Source organism: Monomorium pharaonis, chromosome 3 (assembly GCF_013373865.1).
Source record: "Monomorium pharaonis isolate MP-MQ-018 chromosome 3, ASM1337386v2, whole genome shotgun sequence".
NCBI lineage: Eukaryota > Metazoa > Arthropoda > Insecta > Hymenoptera > Formicidae > Monomorium > Monomorium pharaonis.
The window spans coordinates 22381706-22398326 of record NC_050469.1 but is presented as its reverse complement, the minus strand read 5'-3'; the positions used below and the strand labels follow the sequence as shown (position 1 = coordinate 22398326).

General features: G+C 39.6%; 2 protein-coding genes across 3 annotated transcripts; one reads left to right on the top strand and one right to left on the bottom strand.

Moving 5' to 3' along the window:
* The first annotated feature begins 54 nt into the window (after window positions 1-54).
* LOC105833119 (39S ribosomal protein L41, mitochondrial) lies at window positions 55-1619 on the top strand. Of its 2 annotated transcripts, none has more exons than XM_012674583.3 (3): window positions 55-157; window positions 397-566; window positions 1161-1619. In XM_012674583.3, the coding sequence occupies exons 2-3, from the start codon at window positions 407-409 to the stop codon at window positions 1496-1498; spliced, it is 498 nt and encodes a 165-aa protein (XP_012530037.1). In that variant the 5' UTR covers window positions 55-157; window positions 397-406; the 3' UTR covers window positions 1499-1619. The 2 variants fall into 2 exon arrangements, with proteins under 2 accessions (XP_012530037.1, XP_028046384.1); XM_028190583.2 differs by having other exon boundaries at window positions 394-566.
* A 1104-nt stretch (window positions 1620-2723) lies between these two features.
* LOC105833118 (serine/threonine-protein kinase par-1) lies at window positions 2724-10448 on the bottom strand. Its single transcript, XM_012674578.3, has 10 exons — window positions 10059-10448; window positions 8403-8630; window positions 8151-8297; window positions 7740-8060; window positions 7472-7595; window positions 7189-7400; window positions 6802-6947; window positions 5517-6061; window positions 5005-5426; window positions 2724-4158 (listed from the first exon to the last, which is right to left on the bottom strand). Exons 1-10 carry the CDS (start codon window positions 10446-10448, stop codon window positions 4039-4041), a joined length of 2655 nt encoding a protein of 884 aa, XP_012530032.3. The 3' UTR covers window positions 2724-4038.
* Between the last annotated feature and the right edge of the window lie 6173 nt (window positions 10449-16621).

Sequence of the window (16621 nt, the reverse complement as noted above, 5' to 3'; positions counted from 1 at the left end):
ATCGAAATTCCGATATCAGCGATCGATAATTTTAATTTGCTTTGCGGTATACAGACTTAGCAGGATGGCGCTTCTGTCAAATGTAAATAACAAGAGATGTTTCAGTTCAATTAATCTGAAATAACTAATTCAACAACGGCACGATTTACAACAGAAGGTCAGTCTATTTATTTTTATTATAAAATGAATTTGAAGAAAGGTTTAATAAATATGACGTTTTTCAACGTCAATCCGTACTTTCAATACAAATGATTTATCGTAGCGGTTGCAATCACAGATTAGGTTATGTTTAATACAATCCTTGTAAATGTTAACAATCTTTTGTTATAATTCGAATAATAAGTGTTTCAATTTAATATACATTGTAAGCTTATCAATTTATTTTTTAACCAGCAGCTTATCGATAATGGCGTCTACTTGCATGATACTGCGACGCGGTATCGCGACTACCTGCGTTTGTAATGGGAAACGAAATTTTCGGAAATTTCTGCTGTATGGCAAACGCGGCAGTCGCAGTTTCAAAGAGCGGCAAGCAAAGAATCCAGATCCCGAAATACCAGTAGATAGTAAGTTACTTCAAACACATGACATTTTGGAGTAGTTGATTATCTTTACAAGTAAACATTTAAGTTTAATTTGATTATATATAAAATTTATTTCCTAAAAAAATATGTTTCCTAATATACAGTAAAATAAAGAGTAGGAGCATTATCAGGTTTATCTCATAAACTCTAATTGATCTAAATTTTTAAAGAAACGATTAATTAAATTTATGAATTACCCCAGCTGTAGAACTTAAAACTAATCGTTTCTGGATTAATTTTTTAGTTATTTTAATTAAAACTTAATTATTAATTAAAAATATAATATTTTACACATAAAAATAAATTGTACTTTGCAGAAAATAAGAAAAACAAGAAAAACAAAATAATATATTATCAGTTTTAAGTTTCAGTAGTTAGTAATTTATAAATTTAATCGGCGATTTGTTCAGATTAATTGCAGTTGATGAGACCAGTTTTATGAGTGAAGAAAAAAATTAATTACTCTGCAATCAGATAGGTCGATACAATATGCATGATACAAATCAAGGATGTTGTATTAATAAATCTGTATTAATAAATCACTATAGAGTATAATCGATATATAACAAATTACAGAAAGAGGCGTAAGAGATACTGGATACAAGCTTGGCAATAGATTTATTCACATACCAGAGATGATTCCTGAATTAATTGTTCCTTCACTGGAAGGTTTTACATTGAAACCGTACGTCTCGTATAAAGCGGAAGGGATTACGGAACCCGAATTCACTGCTCAAGATTTATTTGACGTAGTATATTCTAAAAAGATAAAGGAAGACTTTGAAAAGGGTCAGTTAGACGTGAACGGGGAGTCGTTGAATCCCAGCGAATACGAAAAGCTTACATCACAGCAGGCGAAGGATGAAGCTGCGAAAGTGGGCTGTGATCTTTTTGACGAGGGAAAACTGTTGTAAGTTGTTAATCTTTTTAATTTATAGCGCTAATGTAAATATGTAAGTTCTTCTGGATATGTACCATGTCAAAATAAAGGAAACTTGTGTGTATGTTTGAAACACATTAATTTGGATCTCTCAATCTGCATATGTTTTATTTAGAACTCGCATGTATACATATGTCGACAATTTTTTGCAATTTACAAAAAGTAACTACTTACTATCGTATGACTGTTGAAGTGATAGTACGTGCGCACCTTGCTAAGAGCATGAAAAACGAAATTTGTTTTATTATTGTATACATGTATAAGCGATCATCTCTCGCAAGTCAGTTTCCTATATTATTTTTCCTTTTTATGGACAAATTGTCTGTAATGGCAGTCAGTGGTTGATAGCAAATAATTACTTCCGCAAAACGGATTGTAGTCTTTATCTTTAAACGGATTATATATTCCTTCTAAAACGATGGCTTATATGTAAAACAAGTAGTATCACATGTAATTGTCGCAGAATCTTCACGTCGGAGTCGTATAGCAGAATTTGCATTTTGACGGACAGGTGAAATTAATTTTATTGCTACCAAACCTCATACTGTGGATATTTAATTTACGCAATTCAAGATCGTGATTCCAGAAAAAGACAGGCGTATAAAGAATTCGCAACAATTCGCCGAAATTGATTCTCAATTCCTGAGATTCATTGATTCCTTGATCTATCGATGTCTGTTTGTAGAGTAATGGATTTCGTTTTGCAATGTTAGGCTAACTTAATAGTTATGTGTCTCTTTCACTTATCAAAAGATTTTTGAGCGAAGTTTGATTGTTTTTCCTGTCGGGTAAAAAATGGCGAAAAATTTGAATAGTAAAGTCGTTGTCAGTTGTGCGCGGCCGGTATTGCTTGCTACTGACTAGATCGCTAGGTTTCTAATAATATATGTATTGTATATATTGTTTTTCTTTTAAAGTGCTGTATTCGTATCAAACGTACAAACGGTTTCGCAATCATTATTGTTTCTCGTCAATGTCTCCTAATTAATTGCAATTACGCAAAAAGCTCGTAAAACAGAGCCGTCGAAATGGAAAGTATTCTGTTCAGAAGAAATCATGTTTAGAGGATATCGATCGGTGAATGAGTCATGAAAGATACTTATATAAAAAAGTACTTATATATAAAAGTAGTGCGCGGCTGTTAATAACGGTTATAAATGTTTCTAGAAAGAGATAACGTATACAAAAATGCATTTAACTTATGTAAGAAATGATCATATTAAACGATTAAACATCTTTACAGAATGCAGCACTTCTGACATATTAGCTACTATTTACTGCTAATATTATTGTTTTTTCGTTATTATTTTCTCTATTCTCTATAGTCACCATCGCGAAGAGTGGAAGAGGAAAACATCTCTAATTTTGTACAATGGAACGTTTATTAAGAAAACGAAAGAGTTCTTTCCAACCCGCGTCGTATTTCCACTCTTCGATTAAATTAATGGAAAAGCGAAAATGGCATAGTACTTGGTGCTCCGCTATCAAAAGAACTTTAATCCTATTTCAGTCGCTGTTATTTCCTTATCGTTGATATTTCACTTTTTATCTTTTTTTTTAATGCCTTATTCTATAATATATTTTTTAGTATCTCGTCAACAATTTGAGCATTCGCATTTCTCTCATTTATTGGCAGTACAGATTATCCTCTGAGGATTTATTTTATATCGATTTACTTTATAGCGATTTAAATTCGTAATATCCTGTTACTCGTTTTTATACACATGAGCAGTTGCGAAAATAAACGAGCTCTAAGCCTTCTATATGTCTACCTGAATCTGTCAATTAAAAACCCCGTTAATAATACTTGAAAATCCGACAGTTTTCTCCTTCCCTCTTCTACCTTCTCGTCATGCTCTTGCCAATAGCGGAGTTTGTGAAGCAAGTCATATGCCACTTGCCCTTCAACTAAATTCGTTTGGTGTTTCAACTTGTTAATTATCAGTCTATGATATAATTGGATATTTGACTGGTAGATTCAGTCATTTTAATAAGGCAGGTACACGTGTTACTGTATGATAAAGATTCCTCTGCATGAGTTTTTTTTTTTTTTTTTTTTTTAGTAACACATATGTGTACTCATGCAAATGTACAGTACAATAGCGACGAGTGTAACTCTATGAAATACGATACAGTGGTGAATTTTTTATTGTAACGATTTATATGGAATATTGTACGTAGTTTTTAGCGTTTCAGTCAAATCCTCGAGTACCGACATTTCAGACCAATACAAAATTGTTAAATCTTTGGCATTCAGTAACATGTACCATACATCTAATCGGAGATCTTGAGTATGTAAAGATATATAATTATTATGATGGGTGAACATTATTAAACCCTTCGTATATATCTTAGCGTTTCTCTATGAGATGCAAAATGATATGCAACTATCTTAATAAAAGTCAACGTGGAAAGACTAGGGAGGGAACACACTCTGCTGAGAGTTGATATAATAATTCAGCTGGCTTTTCATACGCAAGATCTCGAGGCAATTACTAATAATGAACAGAAATTTTATTCCATTGGATCCCCTACATTTTCGAAGATGGTTGAATGTGGATTGCTGGTGGCGGGCCACAAGAAACCACCTACACTGCCAGGTGGTAGATAAGACGCACCTCCACTAAGACCCACCTAATGTTTCATATTGCATCAGTTATTTAACATCCAGTATGAAAAATTCATTTCTTTTTTTATATTTTTGTATCTATATGCATATACACTTGGAAAAAATGATATGGAAGTGCCAAGCAAAATGATATGGAAGCATTGTGAAATTATAGACACTTCAACTTTATGAAATATTTTATATGTACATATATGTAGAAAAGTACGCGTGATTGCTTATATTGCGACACAAAAATGTAGATATAAAAATTTGAAACTTTATTTTAATAATATATAAAAAATGTCTTTTTGCACATAAAAATTGAATCAAATGTACTATTATACAATAATCAATGATTTTTTCATGTTAGAGCATTCCTGCTTAAAGTGCGTATAACTTTTAGTTACTAACGAGATGATCTTATATCAAGGATGGTTCATGCAGTAAGGCAAATTAGATTAAAAGATAACTGCCAAATTAAAGAAAAATAATCATTTATTTGCATTTAACATAAATAATTGTGTGCTAATAAATCGCAGGTACTAAATAACATTATAGGTACTAAATAACATTATGTACATTAGCTCACTATTGCAAATGCGAAAGACATTCACAATAATGCCGAGACACTCTCAATAAAAAAAATCTTATCCTCTACCCACTGAGAACTATGTACAAGGATATTTCAGTTTCATTTTTTTATGGTGTCATTTTTTTCTATGGTGTCCATTAATTTACTTCTTCCAAATAAAGAGTGTCAAAATCACAGTCCAATTGTAAAAAGCGCTTCAACGATCGTACATGTTGCCTCAATCATACATTTTTCCCGATCTATCTATTTTTACTTCAGTAATTTTTTTTTATGAAATTACCTGCTGGCTCCATATTAGCGACCTCTCCGCCAACTGGCAGTCCGCTGCCAAGCGGGACGGTAGACTCTTCCACCTCTCCTCGTCTCGCTTTCTATCTCTGTCGAAGTCTCTATCGACGTGTCCCTGAGAGAGAGGCGGCAAAATCTGTGTACGTTGTGCCAGCTTGTAGCTGTCTTGCCTCGGTACGTGATCGGCACGTCTGCTAGTGCTGCCGGTGGTGGAAACTGGGATCGGGGTTGGACTACCGTCACCCCTGTGCCGGTGATACAAATTACGCTTTTGCTGCAACATACGTTGCTGCACCAGGAGCTGTAGCTGCGTGCCCGAGTCGCCGCGCATCTTAAATTGCTGTTGATTATCGGGCGGTGTGGACGGTGGTCTAAGATGGACTAGATCCAAATGGCCTCGAGCTTTTCCCGAATCTGAATGCGATTAAATTATTACGTGTTACCGCAAACTATTGAATTATGACCATTACCGAATGAACGAACGAACGAACAGACGAGACGCACCTTGAATACTCCTCTGCTTGGATGGTCTATCGTTGACACCTTGTTGACAGAACAGTAATCTAGGTCCACCATCGGACGCTCTTCGTCCTTGAGAGACTCGGGATATTCGGCCAGTGATAGGGGATGGACTTTTGGGTGGTGGTGGTGTGCAAGATGGTAAGCTGCTCGTGAAGCAATTCGTCCCTGTATAATCTGGCGGGCAGCCAGAATCGAAACTGGATTCGAAGAGTTCGGACGACGAGCTACCGCTGCCGCCCGCCATGAACAAAGTCGTACGGCTGGGTGGATCAATAGGATCCATAAGCGGGTTATCAAAATGATGCTGATAATCACTTAATCTTCGATTGACTATTTGACTGTCAATTCGTTGACTGATATCGTGATCTAGGCCTAATCTATGCTCCTCGAGTTTGATCTGCGCCTCGCGCAACTCGTCTCCGCTCGGGCCTTCTTCTAATTCACCTTCTGCACTGCAACAACCTTCATCGGTCGAAGAACTCGTCGAGCTAAATCTTTTTCCCCCTCTGCCGTTATCTTCCCTTGCCCTGAAACAAGAAAAAGATTTGTCTCATTAACAATTGAAATAAATCTTTGTTCTAACATCGTGGTTTTTACGATGACTGCGAACAGATGCAGCGATGAATTCAATGTATTAATCAAGTATTCTCATCATTTCATCTTTTAGCGTTAATTTGTCGTTAAATTATAGAAAATGCTGTTTAAGAGTATCACGTCATAAGTTAAACTTGTGTCCTACTCACATACGAGTTTTCGTATCTGATATAGTTTTACGTATTATCGATAGTGCAAAATAAAGATTTGAAATATAAAATATATTTATGAAAGGATAAATTAAAATGTTGTCAATCAAATATGATTAATGTGAGATTAATGATATATACTTCAAAAAGTAATAAAGTTAAAATAATAATGTGCGTTTTACTCATAATAACTCATAATAAACCAAATTAAAATGATAATTGGAGATGAGGATTTAGGGATAAAGAAAGAAGAAAATGAAATGAGGAGTTACCAAAAATAAAGTGCGACAGCAATGTGTGCTTCCAATCCAACCTGCCCTGACAAAATCTTCAATATGTGCGTCACCCATCAATAAAGTTCAACGTCCCACTAAGCTATCGCTGTAAATAAAAATTGATTACATTAAGGCATCGTTCATGCAATATTTTTCCGACTGGTAGGATTGGAAGTTACTAAAGTGAAATTAGTATTTTACTTAAAAGAAAGTAAATGTGATGGATATTTAATAAGTGCATATCTTTACCTTGATTTAAATTTATCTTCTTTCGTTCTTGCAACTGTGGACCAGCAGGCATTATTAATGGTACTACTGACACGATGTTGCTTCAACCTTTCCAGCAGTAAGAAATAAATAGCAGCGTGATGGTCATAGCTGCTATTTCGTAAAGACTGTTAAAAAATAATATTCAGGTTTATATACAGTGGCAATAGGAAATATATTGAAATAATATGTGTATAGCTCGTAAAACTCTTCTTATGTCTTTTTGATTTCGCTAAATAATCGTTTATTTCCAGATAATTTCAGTATAATTCAAAAATAATGGAGTAATACGATTATTTATTTAAATAAATGCATTAATACTACATATTCTTAAATTTCAAAACAGCAATGAAAAGAATGTTTTCCTACCTCTCTAGTGCGGCTAATGTCTATTCCTAAACTGTGCATGAGTCGAAGTATTTGCTCATTTGGTTCCTGAATGGATGACGATGGTCGCGTTACGATCACCGAACAAATGCTATCTGCCGTCCCCGCCATCCAACGGTGCCTCTTGATTTGTGGAATGGTGTACCGTTTGGAAGGCTCCAGCACTAACATCTTGCGTATTAGGCTTTCGCAATCTGCAATGCAAATTTCGCTATGTATATTCAAATATATAAACGTACAAAATCTACGTTCGTATGACAATTACCTGTGCTCATAAAGTAAGGAATTCTAAATCTGCCGCTCAGCACACGATCTCTTAATGACTGAAGAGTTGATCCATCGAAGGGCAGCGCACCGCACACTAACACGTACAACACAACACCCAGACTCTATAAAAAAAAAAAAAAAAAAAAAAAAAAAAAAAAAAAAAAAAAAAAAAAACATGGAACATTAATTTCAAATGTGCAATCAATGTAAATTCATCTTATCGTCTTTATATCTTACGAGACAACATTGTGTTACGTGAGACTCACCCATACGTCGATTTCCGGTCCGGCGTAATGCTTCCCGCGAAAGACCTCGGGTGCGGCGTATGGTGGGCTGCCGCACCACGTGCTCAATCGTTCCCCCGGGGCGAATCTGTTGCTGAAGCCGAAATCGGCGATCTTCACGTTCATCTGGGCATCGAGGAGCAGGTTCTCCGCTTTCAGATCGCGATGCGCCACACCCGTCACGTGGCAGTACTCGACCGCGGAGAGTATCTGAGCGAATGTCGCGCGTGCCCTGGGCTCTCCCATTCTTCCGTATCTCGCTATGTAGTCGAAAATCTCACCCTTGCTCGCGTATTCACACACCTGCAAGCGACATGTAAACATTACTAAAAAATCTTAATAAAAGGGAGAGACAAAAAAGGGAACGCAACAATTTCGTTCAATATTATTTACCATGTAAATCATGTTCTTCGTCTCCATAACTTGATATAATTTGACGATATGCGGATGCTCCAGCTGTTTCATAATTTCGACCTCTCTATAAACTTTCTCTAGATTGGTAGGATCTAATTGAGTTTTGTCGATTATCTTGATAGCCACCTGAAAGAGAATGCGTCAGCAATATATAACGACGATTTCTTTTTTTTTCCTTTTCAAGATAACATTGTTTCTCATCATCCAATATATCGGGAGAAGCGCGCGTACCTCTGTTTTCGTGATTCGATGTCGAGCCAGTTTCACAACGGCGAAGTTGCCCTTGCCGATCGTTCCCTCGATGTCGTAAAATCCTACGCGGATTTGCTTTTTACCCTGTGTAGATCCAGTATCCATGTTTGCGTCAATTTCTCTCCGTTGACTCTCTTGCACGCTTTCTCGCGAGCTAATTCTTCCCTCCGATCTCCTCGCTAATCTGTAGCATTCGGAACGCGCGGCCTTAAAAGAGAGGCACTTATTCTGATTTCCAGTTTCTCTTTCTAATTTCTAATAGCTACTAATGACAAGCGTATTACAGTTTTAATTAAAGACAAATGTTGACGGATAAAGATAGATAAAAACAAATTCGTTTTTTTGTAGCAAAACAATAATAATAATAAAGACTTGCGTGAGATATAACTTTAATTTTGATCTCTCTCATCGTACACGGAGAAAAATGTTGAAATTTGCAAAATTTGGTTGATATGTGACTAATGAAATAATATCGTTAATTAAAAAGTTGGATTGTCCGATGAAAATATTTTATTAAAATGGCAAAACTTTGTAATTAATGTAACAATATTATTTCATTACTCATGCACATATCAATCAAAGCTTTGCTTGCTAATACACGAGACATTTCTCTAGACGTGGATGAAAATTCTTTTTAATAAGCTCACGTCACTCGCGTGTCATCGTTTGCGCTACCTTCAACGTCCGGTCTTCGACCACGCTTTTTTTTTTCGTTCAAAAACTCCAATATACGCGGCCCTTTGTGACTTTCCGCTCTCGTGCACCGCAGAGCTCTTTTTTTCCCATTTATTCGCGAATAATTATACGCAGGCGCGAGCCCCGATAAAAATTCACAAAGACCAAAAAGTCGACTTCGGGATCGGCCTGTCTTTCACGGACGTAAAATTGCCTTCGTGTGTCGCGCGTGGCCGAGGTCTCCTTCAACGCAAATATCAATATCTTTGCTCGCGAGGTATATCTCGAGCGATATCGGCGAACGTCTAACTCACGATAATGACTTGTCACGCGCGTTCGCGACGTTGACGCGAGCTCGCAAGGCCGATCCGATCGAGTCGCGAAGGCGGCGCGGCGCGGTATCCCGGAAGAGGTAAGGGACGCGTCGCGGACGGGTGAAGCGAGGAGAAATTGTACGAAAGCGCGCGAAAGGAGGAGGGAAAAGAAAACGGGAGCGACGGACGTTTCGAAGGTGAGCGCCCGCGCGGGCCTCAAGGATTCACCATCGCCGTCGCGCGCGAGGAGTACAAAGTCCCGCCCGCAACAAGTACAACAGAAATCCTCGTCGGTTGACGTCACGGCGATCGACAACGACCTCCTACTCGTCGGGAGAGAAAGAGAGAGAGAGAGAGAGAGAGAGACAGAGAGAGAGCGAGAGTCACCCTCGCCGATCGATCGCCGTCGATACTCTTCGACAGGGAGACGTCCACTCGCGCGCGTCGGTCTTCGACGTGGACGCGAAAGATCCCGCTCGTGAAATTGGACGGGATCGCGCGGATCTCTTGGGGGAGGAGGGAGGGATGGAGGAAATGGATGCTCGGCGCCAAAGGGTGAACTCCCTCTTTCTCTCTCTCTCTCTCTCTCTCTCTCTCTCTCTCTCTCTCTCTTTCTCTCCCTCTTTCTCTCGAGTCGCTCACCTACCTTGGCTCGGGAATTACCGGTTGGCCACCTCGAGAATTTCCCGGTGAACGCGCGGGGCGAGACGAGCGGAATTGACAGCGACGGCGATGACGACGACGACGAGGAGGAGGAGGAGGAGACGACGGTGGAACTCCAGGGGACCCATCGATGTACGAAGAGAGGCGCCGGATGTCGTGGCGCGCGCGCCCGCCAGATATCCGGAGAGTGCCCCTGGTAGCGTCGTGTCTCTTCCCACCGGGTGTCTCGACCACCGCGCGCGAGCGAGGTAGCGGACGGAGCGTATAGCGGAGCGGAGCGGAGCGAGTGCCGTCGCCCGTGCCTACGCGCGCGCGACTCAGCGTAGGAGCTCCGCTCGGCGCGGCGGTTCGATACCGACTGACCGGCGGCCATGTTACCACCCCCCCGTGTGTACGCGTTGCGCTCCGGCGGCCGCTGCTCGACGACGACGGTGTCGGCGCCCTCGGCCCTCGCCGCCCCCTCGTACGCCGTCGCCCCGGCCATTCTTAGCGAACCATCCCTCTCTTCGCTTTCTCCTCTCGGTCTCTCCCTCCCCCTCTCACCCCCTCGCCCACCCCGCTGCTTCCACGTAACCTACGTCGGTGCACCCGACGCCCACCACCACTACCACCACCACCACCATCATCACCACTACTATTCTACCGGTTACTACCGCTCGGCGCTCGCGCCCGTTATCTTCGGCAATTGACGTCACGTACGTACGTACGTACGTGCCCGCGCGGTGTCTGTCTCATCGTTAATTGTTTCTCGATGCAATTGCACGAGGTAGCGAGGTAGCGAGGTAGCGACGCCGGCACGTGACCGGCCGGTCCCGATGGCCGTGCTCCGCTCCTCAGGACGGGAACGCGCGTACGGTCACGGCGACGAGGGCGTGTGTCACCCCGTCGATGACCCGAGCCCATTCGGAGGCACATTGCATAGAGTAGGTTGCATAATACGTGCGGCGAATGTCGTCGGGGAAGTCTTTCCGCATTTATTTACCTTGCGACTCGCGAGTTACTCTCGTGCGATCGTAATCGTTTTCGACGCTTATGAGATCGACGCTTTTCCGTCTTTCGGGAACGACGAAAAGACGACGGGGACGAATATACGCGGAACGCGATATATATTATATTATTCCCGCGTGCACTGTTTAATCTCCGCACTCGGCCCCCGCCGTTTTGCTCTCCTCTTATTTATCTCGCCTCTTAAGAGGTCTTCGCACGATCGACGATTACTGTTGCTACTCGGCGGCGTATCGATAGTAAAACCTCGCGCGACGTTGTCGTTAAAAGCGCGAAAGTCAGAGAGAAATTGTGGAACGCTCTCTACATAATCTCTAATGTTACCTCTAATCGATGAATTGGAGGTAAAGACTTATGCACGTATAATTTTTAGCGGCTTTCTAAAGCCTCGCTGCGACTCAAGGCCGCATTTCGAAACGCGGATTAATGAAGGTTCGTCCAATCGCAGCAATTAGTCAAGGATATTTTGGCTAGAGAATATCGGCTGAAAGTTGTTGAAATTTTTTAATATTCTTATTTTATTTTGACTATAAATATCCTAATTTATCCCCAAAATCAACTGAGAAAAAAAATTTTTTTAATTTGATTCGTAATGATTTATGCAGGGAAAATGACCATATTTTATTACAGTTTTGGATAAATAATGAATATGAGAATTTCCAAATAAATTTTTGTGTAAGTATTATTAATATAAAATTGTCCAAAATTTGATTTAACTTGCAATGTTTTTTCTCATCAAATTTGTAAATAAGTGCTACAACGTAATTTTACATAAGAATCAAGAATAAATAAAAAATTATATAACTTAAATCAATAAGAGAATTATGCTTTTACATAGATCCTCAAACATAATAATAGACTCATTTATGAAAATTTTAAAATTTTGATATTTCGAGAAGTCATACATCTCAATACATCCTTAAAAAGACAGTCGTTAAAATGTAAATTGAAGCTTCAGTTTTCTTTTATTTCTGTATTAATCTAATTGACGAATTGCAAGTGCATTAAATTTGTATTTACAATTTTTCTGCAATTAACGGCTGTACTTATTTTCCGCAAAAAGAGCCAATAAAAGATCGCAAGTTGATTAAAGATATGAGTTAAAATATAACTTGGACCTTTCATCTTCTCCTAATTCTATATTGTTCTAATTGAAGAATTGTAAATGAATTTGAACCTATGATTTTAATATTTTTTGCTGCAATTTACGTCGCGCGAAACAGATTAATAAAAGATCGCTCGCAAGTATCTATTGAAGACGGTCGTTAAAATACAAGTTGGAACTTTGGCCTTCTCCTATTTAACATAACGACTACCACGTCATCCATATACATCGATGACAGATATCGATTTCACGAAAACTTTCAAGAAACACGATTAACTTTTTTATATGCTTAAAACACTTTTTATTCTTTCTCTTGTCGAAAAACGTGATAAAAACTTTTTAAATATTTTAATCAAAGTTGAAATTTTTTTATACTTAAAAAAAAAAGAATAAGTGATAAAGAAAAATCGAGTTTGGCCGCTCGGGCGGGGAATTTTTCACGAAATCGAGCGTCATTCGCTCGAATATGAATAACGCGGTATGACGTCGATGTGATAATCATTCCCGACGTTAATATAGCCGACGGACGCCGGCGGGCAGAGCCGCCGGAGAGCTCGCGAATGTGAAGGCAAGTTGTCCCGATCTCCCGAGAGCGAAATCTCTCCGATTAGATCACGGTCACATCTATCTTTGTACAATAAAATTTAGACGTCGAAACAATCGACTCTAGATTGACCGCGGAGCAGCAGCGCCAACGAAAATAAAATCGAAGGTACTGGAGCACGTATTCTTTCCACGTTATAGTCGCGTGGACATACGCTCGCGCGGATTGACAGCGTAATAAATTCATATCGGCCGACGCGCTGAGAATAACAGCGATTTATGTGTGGGAGGAGAGGAAAGGGGACGAGGATTCATTATTCCTTCCGTATCTATCGGAGTAGGACAAGGGTATTTCGGGATGCCGGGATATCGGTCGACGCGGATTCGATCGGCATTACATGATCCTCGTGCGCCGTCGAGAGTCCGGCTCGACCGAAATGGAAGTTGCAATAACGAGCGCATACGAGCTCGTCGGAGCGGCACGGCGCGCGCGGCGCGAGGAAACTTTGCGGATGCATCGCGCGACCGATTTTTTTTTCCCTTTCATAACGCCGATTTCACCGTGCGCGGCGAGGACGCAACCGTTTCGCATAAAAAGGTATAAGCGGACCTGCAGCAGCGCGCGAGTAAAGTTTCTCCCGCGTTCGACCTTCGAACCAGGAGCGGATTAATCAGATTCATTCGGATCGGTTATTCCGCGGGAGGATCAATATTTATAAAGCCCGCGCGACCGGAGGCGCGGACGCGGTTATGGCAGTTTCAGCGCGTTATATATTTACATTACGTTTACATGAATATTTATCGGGCGACGCGAATTCGATTATTACGATTATTTACATTTCCCGCGTGGATACCGAGTACGCTCGGAGAGGAAAGAAAAATAACGATGGCAACTACTATGCGAGATATGTGGAATTAAGCATTCAGTTGAATTAACTGTTTTGCAGTTATTAGTTTTAATTGCAACAACTAAAAAACCTATATATTATATGTGTATATATTCAACTATGTATATTAATTCTCGATATAAAACTTGCACAGTTGCCGTCATTATTTTTTCCTCTGAGGAAAATATATTTAATTTAATTCATCAAACGCAAGTTAAAAAAAAAAGAGAAAATTGCAGACGAAATGTGAAGGTCGAGCAAATTGGCGACAGAGGAGTCAACAGGCGAGGGGCAAGGAGAGAAGGGAGAGGGAGTACGACTTGTACGTAAATTATCAAACAGCTCTGTTCCTCTCGTCGTCGATCTCTGAGTCATTTCGTGGAAGATCGGTAATTCATGACGATCGCGCGCCAGCGAACGAATCTCTCTCTCTCTCTATCTGTTTGAACTAATTGACGTCAACGGAACCGTGTGCGTGCGTATGTCATGCGGATTCACGATTTGTGACCGTAGAATCGTGTCCGCTTTAAACTTATACCTTCGACACGGTGTTTTCTTAGGAAACGCGAGGGCCGTTCTACGTACGTGTTATGTTTCTTCCGAGAAAGATAATTAACGCAAGCTCGGCACACATAAAGGCCTCGCACGTGGTCGTCGTCCCTCGCGCGTCACTAATGCAATACGTCTCTGTCACGCTAAGTAGATGCGGCCGTGAATTAGTCAGACTCACGTCCGACTCAGAAAATCGATGCCTTTTGTATGCGCAATCTGTCCGCTACACTCTTCTCCCGCGCGACAATATAATGTAATTTGTCAGAAAAGTTACCAAATTATTACTATTACCTAAAATACACGTTAAAGTTATTAATCAATAAATTTAAAGTTTTTAAGTTAAATTAAGTAAATTTGTCTCTTTATATTTAATAATAAAAAAACTTTAAATTTAATTAGAAAAAACATTTTCTGATAAAAATGTTTCTATAAGTTTTCTAAATAATTCCACGTCTGTTAACAATACAGTTATTAAATTATTATTATTAAAATATATGTACATTGAGTTGGCTAAGTTATTATCAGGATCCCTGTCTATGTGCATAAAAAAGACAAATACTTTTCAACAAGAACATTCATATAAGTTTTTGAATAACTAAGCACATTTTCTACAAGACCATTTTCCAATAATTCCAAATCTGAAAAAAATACAGGTATTAAATTTTTATTATTAAAACATACATTGAAATTGTGAAATTGTTCTTTGTGCGCAAATAAATCACAAAGGGGCAAATACTTTTTCAAGAAAAATGTTTCCAAGATTTCAAACTTGAGTAAACGTATTTTCTACAGGATTTCTCCAAATAATTCCAAATCTGTCCAGGAAATACTTGGCGCCGAACGTTACCCCGGATAAGTCCGGGTTAACACCGAGTTGTATTAGCTCGGGATTTTCCGCGACGTTTACGGCGCGTTTTCGTGACACGCGGTATTAACGGAGTACGTTTCGCGTCTACGTTTACCGTCGAACTCGCAGGTGTGTTCTCCTCTGTTAGAGAAATCGAATGTAACGCGATCGTGCGGAAGAGTCGTTTCGCCGTTTCAACAGTGAATCGCTGAAATTATATAGCGAGCGCGGAGGCGAAACTTGGTGCGGCGATCACCGATTGTCTATGATATCGAGCAAAATTGCACACGTTCAAGTAACAAACAGGGCATTTATTTTTTTGGCCGTTAAAAACATACGAGCGACGTATCAGAGAAAAATTATGTCGCCTAAAATAATTGTTCGTTTATTAATTACAGTTTTCTTTATTTTATTATTCCTAATGATTTAAAGGCACTTCATTTCCGTTTAGTTGGAAGTCACCTAAGCTCTGGATTACGAGGCAACATTGTGAGGAAATGCAATGAATAAATAATTTTTTTCAACTCATATACAGTTCGTTAACGACAGCTATTTTAAACCCATCTCTCGAGATGTAAATTCTGTCAAGCGTCATCCAATCCGCCAACAGTTAATGAAGTAATTGCGCTAAATAATTGCATGGAACAGACGCGCGCAGTAAGTTGCCCTCTCTCGGACCCTTTTTCTACCGATCGAGCCAGTTCAGTGGAACGGTTCAAAGAAGATTGAGAATAATTGATGACGACCACGTCTGGTTTTAATCGGTGTCCCCTCACAATTTATTCTTCCTTTTTTTTTTTTTTTTTTTAGAAAATTGACGTCAACCACGAACGTTTTCGTCAGTGGATGCTTCGCGTAAATGCGTCGTCGCTGCTGGAAATTACTCCAGTATAGATCTCCTGTATTTTTACTTTCTCGTAAACGAGAGTCGCAGCGATTTTTGCAAACGCGCAATAAAGCCGCTCTATTTCGAGACGACATATCCGTCAGGTGAGTTTCACAGAGGGAGAGATCGGTTATTCCTGAAGTTCCTTCATAGTTGAGCCTCAGCTGCGCCCCAATTCCGCCCCGTTCTCTTGCCGCTTCGCGAAACAACCCCGTAGTTCGAGGTGCACATTTTTTTTTTTCGGAATTTCGAAAATTCTATCTACTTGCAAATGCGCCGCCGCATAATTTTCGGGGATTTCGCACGGAACATCGACCCTCCTTTCTCGGAGAAGGCGATCCGTATACCTTTCAAAGCTTCCTTTTGTACTCGTGGAATTTTTATTGAGTAATACATTCCATTATTTTACAATATATTTTGTATTATTTAAAATTTCTCTTGTATACAAATATTCCAGCTCAAGACCGCAGTTTTTCCTGAAGCTGCACATTATAATCGAGTTTTTGAAATTCATCGCATGTGTTACATGTACATGTATATAACGCGTTCTTTTAAATTTTCCAATATTTTATTCTACGACGAAAAATAACGTCATTATGAACAATTTATTCATGAAAATGTGTTTAAGATCAAAGTTTTATTATCATATACTTATACATCTCAATTCTACCTCAAATAACAAATATTGACAGGTAAATTTATTTTGAGTGAGTCTGACGTC

What these genes read in the sequence shown, in the direction of transcription:
- LOC105833118 (XM_012674578.3), bottom strand. Translation starts at nt 10,448, where the DNA reads ATGGCCGCCGGTCAGTCGGTATCGAACCGCCGCGCCGAGCGGAGCTCC. An exon ending in ATCGAATCACGAAAACAGAG is followed by an intron (nt 8,298 to 8,402) that starts GTACGCGCGCTT and finishes ATTCTCTTTCAG; the next exon opens with GTGGCTATCAAGATAATCGA. An exon ending in GACCGGAAATCGACGTATGG is followed by an intron (nt 7,596 to 7,739) that starts GTGAGTCTCACG and finishes TTTTTTTTATAG; the next exon opens with AGTCTGGGTGTTGTGTTGTA.
- LOC105833119 (XM_012674583.3), top strand. Translation starts at nt 407, where the DNA reads ATGGCGTCTACTTGCATGATACTGCGACGCGGTATCGCGACTACCTGC. An exon ending in TCCCGAAATACCAGTAGATA is followed by an intron (nt 567 to 1,160) that starts GTAAGTTACTTC and finishes AACAAATTACAG; the next exon opens with AAAGAGGCGTAAGAGATACT.